The sequence below is a fragment of the Haliotis asinina genome, chromosome 6, assembly GCF_037392515.1.
Source record: "Haliotis asinina isolate JCU_RB_2024 chromosome 6, JCU_Hal_asi_v2, whole genome shotgun sequence".
NCBI classification, from domain to species: Eukaryota; Metazoa; Mollusca; class Gastropoda; order Lepetellida; family Haliotidae; genus Haliotis; species Haliotis asinina.
Window position 1 is genome coordinate 6,559,896 of NC_090285.1, and position 19,065 is coordinate 6,578,960.

The 19,065-nt window shown below is 37.6% G+C and overlaps 1 protein-coding gene across 1 annotated transcript; it reads left to right on the top strand.

Moving 5' to 3' along the window:
* Positions 1-7,625: 7,625 nt before the first annotated feature.
* On the top strand, positions 7,626-17,243 carry LOC137286788 (synaptotagmin-like protein 5). The gene is made up of 4 exons (XM_067818783.1): positions 7,626-7,735; positions 15,725-15,937; positions 16,567-16,685; positions 17,233-17,243. The coding sequence occupies exons 1-4, from the start codon at positions 7,626-7,628 to the stop codon at positions 17,241-17,243; spliced, it is 453 nt and encodes a 150-aa protein (XP_067674884.1).
* Positions 17,244-19,065: the final 1,822 nt, after the last annotated feature.

A 19,065-nucleotide genomic window follows, 5' to 3' on the forward strand; every position in this document is an offset into this window, starting at 1 on the left:
ATACAAGCATTGCTGGTTAACAGCTGTTGTCGTGAAGAGTGCGAGAGTTATCACCAGTGACATTGATGAAGAATGTATAAACCGGTTGTATCACTCAAACGTCTTGTCCAACATCTGTCAGTGCCACAATGATTGATTCCAATAACTAAGTGATGATTAAGAATTAATTATAGGACTGTAGAACCATTACTTACCATGATGTTTGTGTTCAGTGTGTAAAGTTCTACATTCCAGTGAGAGGAAGGTGTTGCACTTGATGTATGAACAATGTTTAGCTGAGGGTGAGCTGCACTTGATGTATGAACAATGTTTAGTTGAGGGTGAGCTGCACTTGATGTATGAACAATGTTGAGCTGAGGGTGGGTTACACCTGATGTAAGGACAGTGATGAGCTGAGGGTGGGTTGCACTTGATGTATGAACAATGGTGAGCTGAGGGTGGGTTATACCTGATGTAAGGACAGTGATGAGCTGAGGGTGGGTTGCACTTGATGTCTGAACAATGGTGAGCTGAGGGTGGGTTACACCTGATGTAAGCACAGTGACAGTGATGAGCTATAAGCAAGCTACACTTGATTTACTGACAATGGTGAACTGTGGGTGAGCTACACTGGACATAGTGAGAGTGATGAGCTGCAAGCGAGCTACACTTGATATACGGACAATGGTGAACTGTGGGTGAATTACGCTTGATGTAAGGACAGTGGTGAGCTGTAAGAGAGCTACACTTGATATACTGGCAATGGTGAACTGTGGGTGAGCTACACTTGATGGAAGCATAGTAGTAAACTGTAGGTGAACTACACTGGATATATATGGACAGTGGTGAGATGTGAATGAGTTACACTTGAAATACTGACAGTTGTGAACTTTGGGTGAGCTACACTTGATGTAAGGACAGTGGTGAGCTGTGGATGAGCTACACTTGATGTAATTACTGTGGTGAGCTGTGGGTGAGCTACACTTAATGTAAGGACAGTGAATAGCTATATGTCAGCAACACAGACAATGGTAAGATGTCAGTGAGATTCACTTGATTTAAGGGGAATGTAAGTTCTGTGTAGGATGGGTTCTGTTGCATCAATAGGTTGTTATGTCAGCTGTTATCTAGGTTGAATGAAATTGTATTTGTTATGAATCATCATCTTGGTCTTGTTTTGCTTTATATTCTACAGTGTATCGTTGTTTATTTTCTAAAGTCTTTTAATAAACAATTCATGTTAATATTATTAAAGACATGCCACACACAATATGGCATCAGTGAAAACTCAAAACACATATATAAATGTCATTTACTGCCATGAAATAAAATTTTGTCAGACTCTAAATAAGTTTGAACCAGACCATTCAGTGATTTATATTGTATGCATCAATCCACAAGGTCTGACTATGATGACATGCCTTATACCTAGTCAACAAGTCTGCTTGGGTCCTGCTTCTGAAATCTCAGTGACAAAATTATTCACTTACGAGTAGAGCCACCTAGAACTTGAAGTTTACTGATTGTTTCTGAGGCAGTAGGGTAGCTTAGTGATTAAAACATTCGCTCACAACGCCAAAGATCTGGGTTCAACTCCCCACGATTACAATATGTAAAGCCCATTTCTGGTATCTATGGCTGTGATAATGTTGGAATGATGTGCTTAAAATGGCATAAAACTGAACTCACTCACTTTAATACTGTTGATTGTTGTATTAAGGCAAGGGGATATGGCTCAAATAATGCTAAAGAGAGGTAATGCCATGCTATTTTAAGAGAGGTTTTATTTTCAGGACAAAATTAAAAATAGTGGGGCTAATGATAACAGCATGTTGTCCTGCTGTGCCAGGTGATCAGCTGTTATCACCTGTTGGCTTGGAATGTGTACACTCACACAGCTGTATGGGAATATCTTGTACTGATTGGAATTTTCAAAAGTTTAAGGTACTTCAAGCATTATTTTTCATTTATTATAAATCTTTGTGTCAATGTCTTCATATATAAAGTTGCATCCCTAATGCATAGATCGATAATCATTCTGTTGATCACTGGATTGTCTAGTTCAGACTCGATTATTTACAGACCATCGCCATATAGATGGAATATTGCTGAATGCAACATAAAACTAAACTCATTATCTCACGCATTTTGTATTTGCTCAGTTGTGACATTTTTCATGCATCAAATACTATATTTTGCTTGTGATATAGATCTTGTATCTTGTTTTCTTGTGTCAGTCGCAATAGATTTTGTAGAATCTTTCGTAGTATAATCAGTAATTCATTCATTTGATTTATGGTATATTTGTCACTTGTATTGAAAAATTATTCAAATGTGATGTCTGTTTGATACCAATATTATAAGAGTGATGACACATGTTCTACTTCAGTAATCTTGCTAATGTTGTCCAAAGGGCGTGTCATAGGTCTGGTATGATCAAGGGTATATACAGTTCAATTCATTGTCAACAAACATTGTTATGATAAGTGGAGCAGAGCTCATACCTGCATGCAGGTCAATATTAAATGTAGGTATTTCTGTAATGAGATAATGAATGGCCTTTGGATATCCCTGGGATATTAGGATCAACTCTATCTCAGATGTCTAGTCAATAACATACCTGTATACGTTCTCCAACACCTGTAATGATGTAGACCAGGTGAGGCTTTGTGTGAAACGTTTGTGCCTTGAAGTACTGATACGTGGGGAGCGTAATTGCACAACAATCGTTTTATGTCGACAGCTGATGTGTGGGATGTAGTATGTGAGATATTTTAATTCTGTCACCTTGGTAAGATAAGTGTACAAGAGAGTTGCAAAATTGTTTAATTATGTTTTAAGTGGATTTTTTAATAACTTAAAGAATAAGTTGCAAAATATTTCTCATTACATACCAGATTATAGCAATAAATTACACAAGAGTTGAAAGAAATTATACCTAATTTTTTATATGCTAAAATATTATGAGACTTATGTGTAGTTTGTGGCAGTCACCACCTTCTCTACCAGATATGAATTCATGAACATTACTATAATCATGTGATGTTTATGTTGTATATTTTCTTCCCATCCACTCCCAATTACTTTTTTGACTTGAAATGTTTTTTTACGTTTTTTTCCAGTTTCAATCTAACGTACCAAAGATACTCATGATAATTAGTTTGACAACAATATTTAACCCTTGAATATAATAAATTCCCCCTTTTCAGAAAAACCATTCCAGATGTATTAGTCTTTTCTTGTTACTTTGAAAATGCCCAGTTAGATGCTGTCATTTTTGGGAAAATGATATTGAGTGAATATGATTTTTACCCCTCTTTTTGACATATTCTGGCAGTTTCACAGAGGAGACAATAGAAATAAGCTTCACATAGAGTAGACGTGGGGAATCAACCCTGGTTTTCAGTGTGATGTGCAAAAACACCCTACCCACTAGGCTATCGAACTGTTTCGTACAAATTACTGAGTATCCCTTTCATTGCTGCATTGTGGGATTATATTGATTGCTGGGTTTGTTTGTCACATCGTGTACAAAACACTTGTGTGCTGTGCTACATAATAGGCAATATGGAAGGAAAGATTGATGTCCTAATTTGCAAATTTTTTGTCAATTCCCTTTTCACAGGCTGTTGTCACCTAGAACTGCTGGGTTAATGGTAACTGACCAGATGTGTTAGAGCGACAATTCATTATTCCTGCTGCGCATTTAGTGTGAAGCAAGGTATAGAGTATTAGGCTCAGTCCATATGTAAGAATTGGAATATCAAAGAAATGTTGACTAGATTCTTTTCATATTTGGTATCAAGGTTCATGACATTCTAAGAAAGGTCCCAGTCAGGTTTGGTGACCCTGACCTTTATTTCAAGGTCACAAGAAGACTTTAACATTTTAGCCCTTGTCAGGGAGATATCGCAACAATCGTTCACTGGATTTTCTTCATTTTCAACACCAAGCTTTTTCTATGGAAGGTGAAAGGTGCAGTTGATTTTGGTGACCTTCACTTAATTTTCAAGGTCACAGCAACACTTTGTAAATCTCAGCATGTTAAGATGAATGTTAAGCTTGTGAGCGAGATATCTCAAGAACCATTCACTGGATTTTCTTCAAAGACCTTCAAAACTTCCCTTGAATGTTTTTCAATAACCAATTTCTTTCTTACTACTTTTGCGTATTTTATGCACCAAGAGATTCATGTGAAGTTCACGAAGGAGTGTAGTGAAAATATTTTTGTGGTTGAAGAACTACAGGGCAAGATACCTTGAGAGGTTGATCGGTCATGTTTTTATTGACATTTAACTTCTTCTAAAATTATGATCTCCACTTTCATTACTTTTTAAGTTTGATTGGATAATTTGCAACAGTGGATTATATCATCTTAGTGACAATGCTTGTTATGCTTTCACGATGTGGCAGATAATATGAAACAGAATGGGACAGGCTGGACATATTAAAGCAAACAGAATTTTTATGTCTTGTCTGTGTTAGCTAATTAGTTAGTTCACAATTTCAGTTTAACATTATTTTAAGGTATAGAAATGATCTGATATTTTTGAATAATTACCAAAGTGCCAATCCCTACTTCTGATTTACACAACTGAAATGGAATAAGAGATCAGCAAGACTGCCTCTCTCTTTCGTATTTACATTGATGGATAAAGCTTCAGAAATACTCTACAGTATCAACAAGATTGTATGACAAGAGGGTTAACTCCAGTTTTCAACAATTGGCTCAATCCTTCCCATGCTAAGGCTTTCAAAGTGTTCAGTACGTGGCACATGATAAGCATAATTTCAAGTTTGATGCATATGTAGCCAAAGTGATATCTGATGCAATTCCTGATTTTGACTTGGTACAAGATGTCCCAATGACCGGGTCTAGTGAACACTTGATGTGCCTCTGCATATGCTTGTGACACTTGTGATGCTGGATACACTCCCCATTTTACAAGCACTGGGAATTATCACACACTGATAAAAATTCAGTAACACAGGCTAGTGGTATGTACCAAAGACTCTCCATTTAGTAGAACCTTCATATGATTATTGAAATAATTTTGCTGCTGTTTATTCCAGAGTTACCTAAACATACTAAGATCCTGCCTGATGATATGTTTGAAAAACTCTTAACTGTATGTATATTTCAAGTTGAGAGATAGGCAAGATAAGTAATTGTTATTACACATTGTCAGATATTCTGTGATATAATTTGTCATAATGCACACCCAACCAGGGAACAAATGTGAAGGAATGTGTGGTATCTAATGTATTATCCCAAGTATCCCAACATCGCACACAGTCACTGCCCATTGATTCATCAGGATAGTGTATAATTACACACTGCTACGGGGAAAATGTGCCTCTTGTGTTCAACATTTGTCATTCAGGGCATAGAGATGCTCGCAGTCTAGGCATGTAATTAGTTCAGGTTCTGATCAGCTCTTAAAAATTCCCAGCCTCAGCTAGTGCAAATATTTATGATATTATTACCAGAGGCTGTGTGGTTGTCACATTAAGCTGCTTGTTGAAAGCACCTGTTGCCAGAGGCGGTTCCACCAAACTTCTTTGTATTCTATTAGTACACTGTTGCACTGGCCGTATGGGAAGGGTGATATGAGTCGTATTGTCCTGCATGCTGCTTAACCAGTGTTACTCCATCCAATAGTCACCAGTGCAGAGATGTGGGTGTACCGCTAAGCATCATGGTAAATGCCACAGCGTCAGTCTACTGACTGCACATTATAAGTGCGAGGTATAGGAAATTGCCAACTGGGAATAGTTTAAGCAGTGCCAAGCTCCTTGTGTGTCACATGGGAATGTTCATGGTAGGAAGATTGTCTGGAAAGTGTTTGTTTAGTTTCCAACAGATTTATTATTTCTATTTAACTTTTTATTTGTAGCAAATGATTGTTCATGATTTGGTGATGAAAGTGTTGTGCTTTGAAAATTGTTAAAGAAAAAGGTTTTTGATATAGCATGTGTTATATTTGCGATTACGCTTTCTTAGTAAAGTACAAATTCTAATACTTTTTTCCCACCTGGGATTTGAACTTACATCCTCAGAGTCAGGCACCTAATCACCAGAACACAAAATCAGCCACCTAGCCTGCTTGGCCACTGAGACTGCAGACTTTGTGTACCCCACTGATAAGTGTTACTCGTCACGGTTCCTATGGCCGAAAGGTATGACCACACAATACCATTTAGAAAGTGGTCAAATGTAACGTGTGTTATATTTGGGATTACACTTTCTTAATGAAGCACAAAGTTAGGTGGCTGACTCAGATGGGTGGGTTCGAATACTAGATGGGACTCAACCGAACTAAGTATTACAATCCGTACTTTACTAAGAAAGTGTAATCCCAAATATAACACACGTTACATTTGACCACTTTCTATATGGAACTGTGTGATCAAAGGTTTTTGATAGTTTCATACAGTAGTATCTGGCATAGAATATGGAAATAATTAATTGTGTTTTTGCTTTGAACAGGAAAGGCATTATATGTTTTGTTTACGAAGGGTATTAATGCAAATTATTTTAGGACATTTAGTATCAGATATATAGTTTGTATAAGCCTTCAGAATGTTATCACTATATTCATGCACTTATGATTTTTTGTGACGGTGGTTTATAAATTAGACACCACAGTTTATAAATTATTGTTATGATGATTTGCTTAAAGACAAAAATTCAACAGTCAAGATTTAGTATCAAACATTTTGATCAATAATGCCCCAATTAGATGTTAACTTTTACATGTGACATTCCGGTAGTACTGATGATAGCCTAGCAAAAGGTGTTATTGATGATATTTCCCTGATGACATTTTATTTCCTGAATTTGTGCCAATCATTCTTGATATTACACTGTCATGTGGGGATAAGGTCAGTGATATAGCCTCATATGAAACTAGTATCATTCTAAACCTAGTCCTTATTGATTTTGGCTGATTAGGGGAAAAACATTTCATTTATGAAATACTGAGTGACACTGATGTGAGATCAGGCATCTAGCAGAAGAATAATGAATTGTATTTGCAAACGTTCCAAGACTTGAAATGTCACACTGTGTTCATGCTTGTTGTAGGTGATGTAGCGCCAACATCAGTGGATTTCACCACTGTGCCTTATATCTGATCGTCTTCCATGCCCAAGTCCAAGCAATGGTGCCACCGCTGAACAACGTACAACCTTAGAGATTTGGTGCAAGGATTTAGTGTCACACTGGATACATCATAATGAAAACTTTTACAAGTTACAGCATGCAATAAGCCAGTCATACCATGCCAGTGGAGTGTCTGTGTTCATATACATTTTTTGGAAGTCTTCCATTTTATGTATATTGTGAAAATTAAGCCAGTCATGAAAAAAAAAATTATCTGATTATTTGGATATGTGGAATTGGATGGTGAAGACTGAAGACCACCAGTGTGACAGCTGTGTTTTTCCAAATGGTGCTTGTTCATGTATGCACAGACAGAAATGGTTGTGACCAGAACTAGGATATAGAACTAGTGTGTATAGAAGTATATTGTCCAGATATCCCTAACACTGTTATATAGCAATGATTGTGTCCAGAGCTAGTATACAGAAGTAGTGTGTAAAGAAGTATATTGCTAGGATATCCTCAAACTTACTTAACAGTTATGGAGGAGATGATCGATCTGGAGGGGTTGACGGAGGAGGAGAAGACGCTCATACTGAGTGTGATAAAACGGGATGAGGAACTACGGAAAGAACAGGACACGAGAGCCAGGTAAGGCACACTGAGTGAGTGACTGTTGCCATGTATAAGTGAGTGAGGGGGGAAGTGATGGTGTAGTTGAGTGATTGAGTGGATGAGTTGTTGAATGAGTGAGTGAATTGTCCTTGTAAAGAAGGATATTGAAAGAACAGAATACTACAGCTAGACAGGTTACAAGAATTGAGTGAGTGAGTGAGTGAGTTGTCCTTGTAAAGAAGGATATTGAAAGAACAGAATACTACAGCTAGACAGGTTACAAGAATTGAGTGAGTGAGTGAGTTGTCCTTGTAAAGAAGGATATTGAAAGAACAGAATACTACAGCTAGATAGGTTACGAAAATTGAGTGAGTGAGTGAGTTGTCCTTGTAAAGAAGGATATTGAAAGAACAGAATACTACAGCTAGACAGGTTACAAGAATTGAGTGAGTGAGTGAGTGAGTTGTCCTTGTAAAGAAGGATATTGAAAGAACAGAATACTACAGCTAGACAGGTTACAAGAATTGAGTGAGTGAGTGAGTGAGTTGTCCTTGTAAAGAAGGATATTGAAAGAACAGAATACTACAGCTAGACAGGTTACAAGAATTGGGTGAGTGAGTTGTCCTTGTTAAGAAGGATATTGAAAGAACAGAATACTACAGCTAGACAGGTTACAAGAATTGAGTGAGTGAGTGAGTGAGTTGTCCTTGTAAAGAAGGATATTGAAAGAACAGAATACTACAGCTAGACAGGTTACAAGAATTGAGTGAGTGAGTGAGTGAGTGAGTTGTCCTTGTAAAGAAGGATATTGAAAGAACAGAATACTACAGCTAGACAGGTTACAAGAATTGAGTGAGTGAGTGAGTGAGTTGTCCTTGTAAAGAAGGATATTGAAAGAACAGAATACTACAGCTAGACAGGTTACAAGAATTGAGTGAGTGAGTGAGTGAGTGAGTTGTCCTTGTAAAGAAGGATATTGAAAGAACAGAATACTACAGCTAGACAGGTTACAAGAATTGAGTGAGTGAGTGAGTGAGTTGTCCTTGTAAAGAAGGATATTGAAAGAACAGAATACTACAGCTAGACAGGTTACAAGAATTGAGTGAGTGAGTGAGTGAGTTGTCCTTGTAAAGAACGATATTGAAAGAACAGAATACTACAGCTAGACAGGTTACAAGAATTGAGTGAGTGAGTGAGTGAGTGAGTGAGTTGTCCTTGTAAAGAAGGATATTGAAAGAACAGAATACTTCAGCTAGACAGGTTACAAGAAGTGAGCGAGCGAGTGAGTGAGTGAGTTGTCCTTGTAAAGAAGGATATTGAAAGAACAGAATACTTCAGCTAGACAGGTTACGAAAATTGAGTGAGTGAGTGAGTGAGTTGTCCTTGTAAAGAAGGATATTGAAAGAACAGAATACTACAGCTAGACAGGTTACAAGAATTGAGTGAGTGAGTGAGTGAGTTGTCCTTGTAAAGAAGGATATTGAAAGAACAGAATACTACAGCCAGATTGGTTACGAAAATTGAGTGAGTGAGTGAGTAAAAGGTGGATAAGGTGTGTAGGTTTGGCTGATTAAGTGAGTAAGTGAAAGGTTGTTAATGCATGTAAGTTTGGGTGATTGGGTGAGCGAATGAGTGAGAGGTTGGTAAGGTGTGTAGGTTTGGATGATTGGGTGAGTGAGTGTGTTAGTTAGTGAAAAGCAGGTAATGTTTGTAGGTTTGGATGATTGAGGGAGTGAGCGAAAGGTGGGTAAGGTTTGGATGATTCGTGAGTGAGCTGTGTGTGACACTCAGCAGCACTGACTTTAGAAATTGCCTGGGCTCAAATCCAAAACATACTGAAATCAGTATTTAAGAAGGGAGTTATGATAATCTCAAATGCTAGGATGCCTTTGTTCAAGGCTTACACAAACAATATGTAACATAACCAACTTCCGTCGTACAGAGCAATCTTTGTCCTAAGAAAATATTGTAATTCCATTATACATTCACAAAACTTCACAACCGTCATAGAGCTAATAAATCTCTCTGTTGAATGACATGCCACCCTCTATTTGACTTATTGAATAGTATCATTTTGGAGAGTAGAAATTCCGTTTTTAAAATGATTCATCTTGATATTATATTGGCTGAAGGTATGGATAGCTGTGGTCTAAAGCACTGCAATTTGCCATTCAGAGTGGCCTACCACACCTGTGCAGGGTGGTATGATCAAAGCAGTAAACGTCTAAGAGCTAAGTGTTCTGTCTGTGGCTTGCTTCAGGCTTGGTGTCCGTATCCAACTGACTTGCCTAGATATACTTGCAATACTGCTGGATGCTCCTCAAACCAAAGCATTTGCTTGTTAAGCCAAAGACCCGGGTTCGCTTCCCCACATGGGTGCAATGTTTAAAGCCCCTTTCTGCTGTCCCCTGTCATGATTTTGCTGGAATATTGCAAAAAAATGGTGTAAAAGTATGCTCACTTACCTTAAACCAGAAGTAGCCATTTACTCATTTTGTATGAAAATATTGCAGTAAGTTTTTACACTGCACTACTTTCATAAAATACTGTTTTTAACTGTTACAATTATTCTAACTGTATTGTTATAGTTTTGCAGTAATGTCTGTAATTATCACAGTGCACATCTGTCACTCTGTCTGGTTGTTTTATACAAAATTCTTGTTGTTTTCCCCTCAAATGGAATAGGTTGTATACGCAAGCATCACCGTATTCATTTTTTCATCTCGTCACAATATGACTGAAATGTTGCCAGTTTTATGTTAAATAGTGTAAATCACAAAATGTTTGCATCATAATATTTTTGTGACTTACTTAATTCTCAAAAATAGATTGCATCTGACAGGTCTACCTACTGTAAATCCAATCACATATCAAAGGATGCCGTTAATCTTCAACTGAGCTCACTATAGAGTACTTCCATGTGCATGCAGTCAGAGATATTTTCTTAAAAACAACCCCGTGAAGGTCCTGGGGTAGAATAGGCCTTCAGCAACCCATGCTTGCCATAAAAGGCGACTATGCTTGTCGTAAGAGGCGACTAACGGGATCTGGTGGTCAGGCTCGCTGACTTGGTTGGCACATGTCATTGGTTCCCAATTGCGCAGATCGATGCTCATGTTGCTGATCACTGGATTGTCTGGTCCAGACTCGATTATTTACAGACTGCCGCCATATAGCTGGAATATTGCTGAGTGCGGTGTAAAACTAAACTCACTCACTCACTCACTCTTAAAAACAACGCACACTGCATAGGCCAGATAACTTAAAACAAAGGGATTATCAGTTTGAATGCCTCTATTAAATTTTTGTCAATGAATATTGTCATCAAAGCTGATGATAAGTGGAATGAAACCTATCCACACCTGTTGGATGGTGTCGGCCTATCGAACAGTCTCTTAAGGCAAAGAAATGTTTGTTGTGTGGCAGGTACTTGTCTGGACTATCAGATGTATTGTTTGAGTGACTTTTGGTCAAGTGCTAGTAATTAGTGTTCCCCCAAGTTCATGTCATTGCTTAATTTAGGTAGTGTCTAGATCTGTTGGTGATTATATGAAGAAAATGAGACCTGAATGTTATTTGTTGAATTTTTACTGCGTTTGACCAGCAAAATGCATCATGATATTTTTGCTAGTTCAAATCATTTGCAGTTTTAACAAAAATATCCAGCTTGCCAAAATTTCATGAGTTACAGTATTCACTCACCCTTTTTCAATCAGAGAACTTGGTAAAGATGAAAGATGAAATAATGCTATGTATGTTCAATGCATCAGAAATATGACAAACTGCTGTCAGCTTTGTCATATTTTCACAATCAGGTCATCCTATTTTAGGTCACATTAGAACAAAATATGACTGGTGATATGACAAGTGATTCTGACATTACATTTCTTCAGGTATTTGTTTCGCAGAGGTGACAACTAAGATATGATTTTAAGAAGACTGTGTTAGTATGACTCTAATGCCTTAAGGCATGTGAAATGCATCGTTGGCTTTGGACTCCAAAGCTCCATAAATATATCTATAAAGAGAGATGTGCTTTGCAAAAAAAGTAGGTGAAATTTGGTTCAGAGGTGAAACTAGGAGAAAGCACAAGAATGAAAGTGAGTGATTGAGTGATTTCTGTGAACATTTCTATAGAAATTTAGCTTCGAGACACATTTGTCAGAGTTACGTAGCACGTGACCACAGACAGGATGACTGAGGCATGGAATGACAAGTTGGCCATTCTTACTCAGATCCAATGCTCTTGGGCATTTTCTTGGAACCAAATGCTTCAAGACACTTTATTAAACACATTTAATGATTAAGGCAGTAACATTATTGATTATGCTGTGTTAGCAATGTGCTGCATGTTTATGTGCCAGTGGCATATGGCAGATCAGGACATTGTTGCCCAACACTCCATGTGTCAGGCATGTCATTAGCAGACTGGGGGAATGATACCTACAGTAACACTGTTTAGCTACACCTCCAGACACCCAGAGGCATTAACTCCAACATAGTAGAGAATTGTCAGAAATGTGTTGTAATTGTAAACTGCTACTTTGAAAATTGACAGGTTACAGCAGGTCAGTGCTGTGACAAGCCTTGATGGTACAAAGTCAGCTGCACGCATGTCATCGTATGCATGACACAACATGTACCACAACATATAGTTCAACATTTGAGCCAGAGCTAGCATTGGTCCAGGAATCATCAGCATTGGGATGATTGTTCTCTGATAAATCAAGGTTCACTCCTTACTTTAATGCCTAAAGGAGTGAAGCTTCGAGATGTTCTAATGAGCATATTGTGGACATAAGAGCATACCCTATAATCATTGTTGGGGGCGGGGGGTAGTTAAGTGATTAAAGCTGATTTATGCTGAAGACCTGTGTACAACATTGTATATCATCTTTCACTGCCCTTGCTGATCATGCCAGAATACTTCCATCAGCTAAATATCCATGTCCTGCCTTGGCCAGCACTCAGCCTTCTTCAGTGGAACCCATATGGCATCAATGGTAGACATGTATGCCAGCATCCAGATGTACCCATAACTTTCAAGGGATGTGGTACTGCTCTCACTAATCAGTGGAACCACATTGGTCAATATGGATATTCACCAACTCACCTGAGGCATACCAGGAAGAATTGGTGCATCCTGGATAAACAGATTTACCCAATATCAGGGACATTTACTGCATCATGCTATTTTTGTTATTTACAACATAGTTTATCTTACTTCACACATCAGTGTCGCTTTCTGATTGGCTAAGTGTCCTTGTATTTTTATTCAATGTACCTCGCTTATAGACGATGTATTTTTTGCAATGTGTACTGCTGGGAATGACAAACTCATTTGGTTCTTCATGGTGGTACTTCTTTATCTTGAATAGCATTAAATCACACATGATGCACGGAAATTACTGATGTTTTACAACTGAAAGTGAATGGAAAGGCGATAACTCTAAATTTGTTTTCCTTGTGTGACCTGCACAATGGCGACTGTACTGTACCAGTGCTTCATACAGTTCAAAATTAAAATTCAGGTGTTTGGTAAGATAAATACATTGTTCACTGGTCCCTCGGGGTCCATGGTGGTGTGTTACTGTGAGACAACTGGCATTTTCTTACCTCACACATGAATGTTGCTTTCCGATTGGCTAAGTGCTATTCTATTATTTTCAATGTATCCTGTTGGGGAACATAAACAAACCACGACGGTACATGAGCCCATGGACCCCTCGTGGCCAGTGAACAACTTATACTATAGTACCCCATCTCATCACAGAAACCATTAGAACTTCTAGCAGACATTATCATATTCCGTTTGCTGTTACTATAGTGATGATTCACACTACCCTCTACTATTTTGTGCAAGAAGTCCTGGTCTCTAAATCTTTATTACAGTTGAGGAAATATCATCAACAAAATGTGAAATGTAGTGAGGTTTGTTTTATGCCACTTTCATACTGCTTTTAGCAATATTCCAACAATATCATGGTAGGGGACACCAGACATGAGCCTCATACATCAACCCATGTAGGGAATTGAACCCAGGTCTTCGGCATGACAAGCAGGAGCTTTAACCACTACTCCACCACCCTGGTAAAATCTTTTTCAAAGTTAGGATTAGATAGCGAGTTAAGAAATACACATTCCTACGGACAACAGCAGATCTCTTTCTTTATACGTTTAAGGGATGGTCAGATAAGTTTGTAGTTCAAGCACTGGCACATCATGCCGAAGACCCATGTTCGATTCCCCACATGGATGCAATGTATGAAGCCCATTTCTGGGGCCCCTTACTGTGATATTGCTGGAATACTTCTAGAAGCAGCATAAAACTTAACTCAATCACTCCTCTTGCATGTGAATTTGAATTAGCTTGATTGATTAACAAGACCAAAAACCAAAACTGAACCAAGAGAATATGGCAAAGAAGCTTCACTTCACTTCCGGATGTTTCAATGATTGCATATAATTATCAAACTTCCAATTCTTTTTGATCGATTCACACACCTGAAGTAGAAATTAACTTTACCACTAAAACTGTGCCATGTGTTTCAAATTTATGTCTATTCATAAGATTCAAAGTGACAAAAAAATATTGACAGATGTTACGCCAAGATGGATGACTTCAACTTTCCAGTAGAGATCTTGTCCTTTATGTCAAGGTGTGACGGTCTTTGCATTTCACAACATGTGATGTACAAATAAGATGCTCATGCACGTTTCCTTGAATCCTGCTCAAATGTTGTTTCATAAGTTGCAACATCACAGTCCTCAAAAAGGCTTTAAAAAATTTGTGATAATAGATAGGGACAATTCTGAGAGGGTTTGTTTTTGAATTTCCAGTCGGACTGGACCTAACAAAAGTACTAAAATCTGTACTTTAGTGAGAAGTTCCAAATATGACACATGTTGCAAGGACATTTCCAATTGTGATGCACCACTGACAGTATTGCAATTCCATATATGGACTTGTACTAAATGATCTCAATTTGTTTTACTTGCTTTTGCATGTGTGCACTTGGTAGCCCGAATGTGCTCACCTCTTCATCATATCATCAGTATTGGCGAGTAACACATAAACACTTTTTAATATAATGGAGAGGTAGTCTGAATTGGAAAACTGATTCTGCTTTTATTAGATATTTCTTATTATCATGGAAATAGTTTAGTTGGTATATTTAGATATGGTAATAAAGGGCTGCTAGGTGTATATGAATTTGAATGATTTGTATGTTTTATAACTTCTGAAACGTTTAGTGTGAATCCATGTCTTTCTGTCACAGCGACGGTGCAGTTGTAGTGATGATATGAAGAAAGGCATGGTACTTCATGGACGAACTACTTCATTATATTATGATGATTTATATGATGAAAATTTCAATATTATATTAAATTGTAAATCAGTTTCTGTAATCTGATTGGTTGAAAAACGCGATCACATGGTATTAGATTCCCGGAAACTGCAAGATTATTCACTGTGTATTGACACATAGAAATATCGCAAACAATTGTTTTGTTGTGTCATCAAAAGTGATCTTGTCATTCAAATCATATTGTGACATAAAGTTAGAATGACATCACAAATGAGCAACTCCAAATGCTACCATGGCAACTAGCTGAAACTGCAAGCTGGCATTTCACTGCTATACCCGTACTGGATGTAAACAAGTGCAGACAGTAAAACCCTTTAGTTTACCTTTTTTTGTTTACAATGTTGATACACATCATGTTATGGCCAGTTTCCAGGTGTTATTGAGCATTTGACGCTGTTGGTTCCAAATATATTCCCGTGCTTCAAATACTCAATAACACCCGGAAATTGGTCAACACATGATGTTTATCTCCTAATTGACAACTTTTACATGATATGACAATTTTTGTCATTATGTTCTGATGACAACTTTATTATTGCAGAATAATATAATAAAGTAATTGTGATCTATAGAGGATCCTGCTTTCCTTGTTGCTCATTAACTTATTAAAATGCCAATCAAACAAGATATTGATTGGATCTTTTTTCTTCCACAGTCAGCTCCGGAGTGAGATTCACAACCTGAGACTTCAGAGTGTGATCCGAGATGGCGATGACCTCAGCAAGATCTGTGCTCGATGTCACAAACCATTTGGGTTCTTCTTCAACACAGGTGACATCTGCTCCCAGTGCAAGTTCCGAGTGTGTGGCGTCTGCCGTGAGAGTCTGTTGACAGGGAAATGGCTGTGCACTCTCTGCTACAAACAAGTGTGAGTACCAGGATGTTCTTCATAAGCCACCTCTTTCCTTGTCATACAGTGGTGGGAAACAGTGATTACTTTTATCAGTCTGACTCTATGATGCATGTTAAAAAGGAAGACGGGAGACTAGCACTGGATTCTAGGGACTCCATCTTGCCTGAATACTCCATTGAGAGAATCTCCATACGTCCACAAGGAAAGATATCAGAAATTTCTGAAGTGGTCATTTTTCCAAACATTTGGTGAATTTCCAGGTCTAATTCAGAGATACTGGCTTGGTGTCTGTGATGTGGCGATGAGGATGATATGTTTTTTGAAGCCATGTTGGTAATCATCAGAAGAATTAATCCATTAATTTTGTCTTTTGTTTCTGTACTTTGAAATTAGGGTATGATGACTTTTTCATTTGACAGACAGACTCACTTGTGGGAAATCATGAGGAACAACTCACTGTTCTTTATGACATGCTGTCAAAATTAAATTCCATAACAGCCATTTGGAAAATGTAGATTTATCCCTTGAGTAGTATCTATTTCATATGTCAGCTGATGGCTCCAATATCACCCTTCAAAATAATTGTTGAATAATTTTTAATCTTAACTGCATATATTCAGTGTGTTTCTGAAATATTCTTCCAGGCAGCTGAAGGGATTAACAGGGGAGTGGATCCAAGATAACATGAATAATGAAAAGCAAAGACTATCACAGAGTGGCGCCGACTTGGTGAAGGCTTCACTCAAACATAGTCTGTCCAATGGTAAGTGGCACCATCGAACAGTTAGTTTAGGAGCAAGTTTGGTCTCATTGACTGTCCATTGTGGCTAAACTATCTTAGAAGAACAAACTGACAAGAATATTCTCTCAGAACCCTGTTCCCTGGACCTCACTATGTTGCACCAACTGCATATTCCCTCACTGCTTGTTTGTAGCATTAACATATGACTTTGCACTCAGTGTCCAAAATAGCCACTGGCCTGCTGGCCATTGACTAGTAAAAATCCAGTTGGGCTAGTAAATCTCCACAGTCACTGGTGACTAGCTAGTGAGTTTTCATTGGATCATTTTGTAAATATATCACTATGGCCAGGTTGATAAGTTATTACACACTTTTAAATCATGCAAAATTATACCATGATAAAAATGTTCTACATATTAGCAGTTTAATGATGAAACCTGTGTCTACAATCAGAGTTGGACTAGTGAATTATTTTGTGGGCTAGTAACTTTCATTATTGCTGGCCCGACTGGCTGGCAAGCTTTGGGAACTATTTCACTTGCACTTGCACACATGCTTCATGTTTCAGCCGACCTGTGACACAGGTCTCTCTTCAATCATCACTCAACACTAGCTTGTTGTAGGAATTATATGAGGCTATAGACAGGAGTGTATTTGTCTTGCTATCGTTTCATGCTACAGCTTGTATAGAGCTGAAGGGGTCACTGTCAGCACAAGTGCTACAGATATATACTCCAGTCTTATTAGGCATATATCATTTAGTGAGTTGCAGTAGTGGCATGATGTTTAAGGTGTTCATGTTTAGATAACTACCTGGTACATGTGAAGCCTGAGTTACTCTAATCTCACAGTACACAGTTGTTTTTTAAATAAAGACAATTCAACCATTACAAGTGTTCTTTTTTATTAAGTGCATTGTCATGTTTTACAATATTTGCAAGTAGTAATTATCAATTACTCAATGAGATTAAGATTCTGGAAACTTCTGTCATAAAGCACTCCCTAATTACATCACCTCTGGCTCATAGCCTTTCTAAAGTCGTAACGTATCAGATTAGGGATGTCCCAAAAATAGGAAAAAGGAGAAAACTGTATGTACAGTGCTGTGTTGTCATCCTAGTATTTTGGATTATTTGGATGTTTCTGCTAATCCTACTCAAAAAAAACCCTCTGCATATAATATTTAGTGTGAATAATCATCTTTTATCATGATTTTTTGAACAATTAAAACCAAACAATAAATATAATAAGTAAGTAATAAATAAAATAATGAAAGTAAGTCTGTAACTAACTTTTAATGACCAATGTTTTTTTAGTGTACCTTAAGTCCCTACCGACTAACGGGATCGGGTGGTCAAGCTTGCTGACTTGGTTGATACATGTCATTGTATCCCAGGTGTGTTGATTGATGCTCATGCCTGGTCCCCACTAGATTGCCTGGTCTAGACTTGATTATTAGGTACCACTGCCATTTAGCTGATATATTTCCAAGTGTGACAGATAAAAACAAACAAACTGAAGTTGATGTGGACAAATTATAATTGTCCCACATGATAAACACTGTGTGCCTGTATTAAATTGTATGTCAGATTATTTTGTTTGCATGACAAAAAATTTCACTTGTCTTTTTTCACATTACCTGTTTTACCATATTTCTGTATTTTGAATTTGATTTCACTGACACATGATTAAGCACACCTAACATATCCAAATCTGTGAAGTTGAAGTGGCCACCTCACGTACACTTCAGTTATTTTCTTTTAAGTATTTTATTTTATCTATGTATTCTCCAAACATATCACTGATCATTATCATTTGTCTGCAGTTCCACGTGGTTTACCTGACATTCTAATGAAGTGGTAATATGTATGGTGCAGGCAGTTAAAAGAGGTATTCTAACGCTGGTAGTTCTTTCTGAGTAGGATAAGTGATATTTTTGTATGGGATGCAAATGATTTTGAATGGGATGCATAATGTTTAAAATGGAATGCTAGTTCTTGAAAGGGGTGCATATGTTTCTAAATGATATACATATGTATTTAAATGCTTGGCCAAATTTGGTTGAATTGGATACACATATTTTGAATGGGTATGCATAGTCTTTTGAATGGGCTGTATATGTTTTGTAGGAATTGGAAAGCTAATATTATGTGTTGTTGTGAAGCAGTCTCTGTTGTTGATGTGTGTTTATGTCGAATGCTAGACAGTGTCGTATACTTCATAATGAAATATGTATGACCTGACAACCACACATTTTATGAACTTCGGTATTAACCCATACATTGATAAATGATACGTCACTTATAATTGGCTCCAACGTCTACTGATGAAAAATGCTCCTGGTTTGCACATGTTGGCACTGGTTACAACTCCAGGCCAGTGTTATTCTCTCTCATGGCCA

What these genes read in the sequence shown, in the direction of transcription:
- LOC137286788 (XM_067818783.1), top strand. Translation starts at nt 7,626, where the DNA reads ATGGAGGAGATGATCGATCTGGAGGGGTTGACGGAGGAGGAGAAGACG. An exon ending in GAACAGGACACGAGAGCCAG is followed by an intron (nt 7,736 to 15,724) that starts GTAAGGCACACT and finishes TTTCTTCCACAG; the next exon opens with TCAGCTCCGGAGTGAGATTC. An exon ending in ACTCTCTGCTACAAACAAGT is followed by an intron (nt 15,938 to 16,566) that starts GTGAGTACCAGG and finishes ATATTCTTCCAG; the next exon opens with GCAGCTGAAGGGATTAACAG.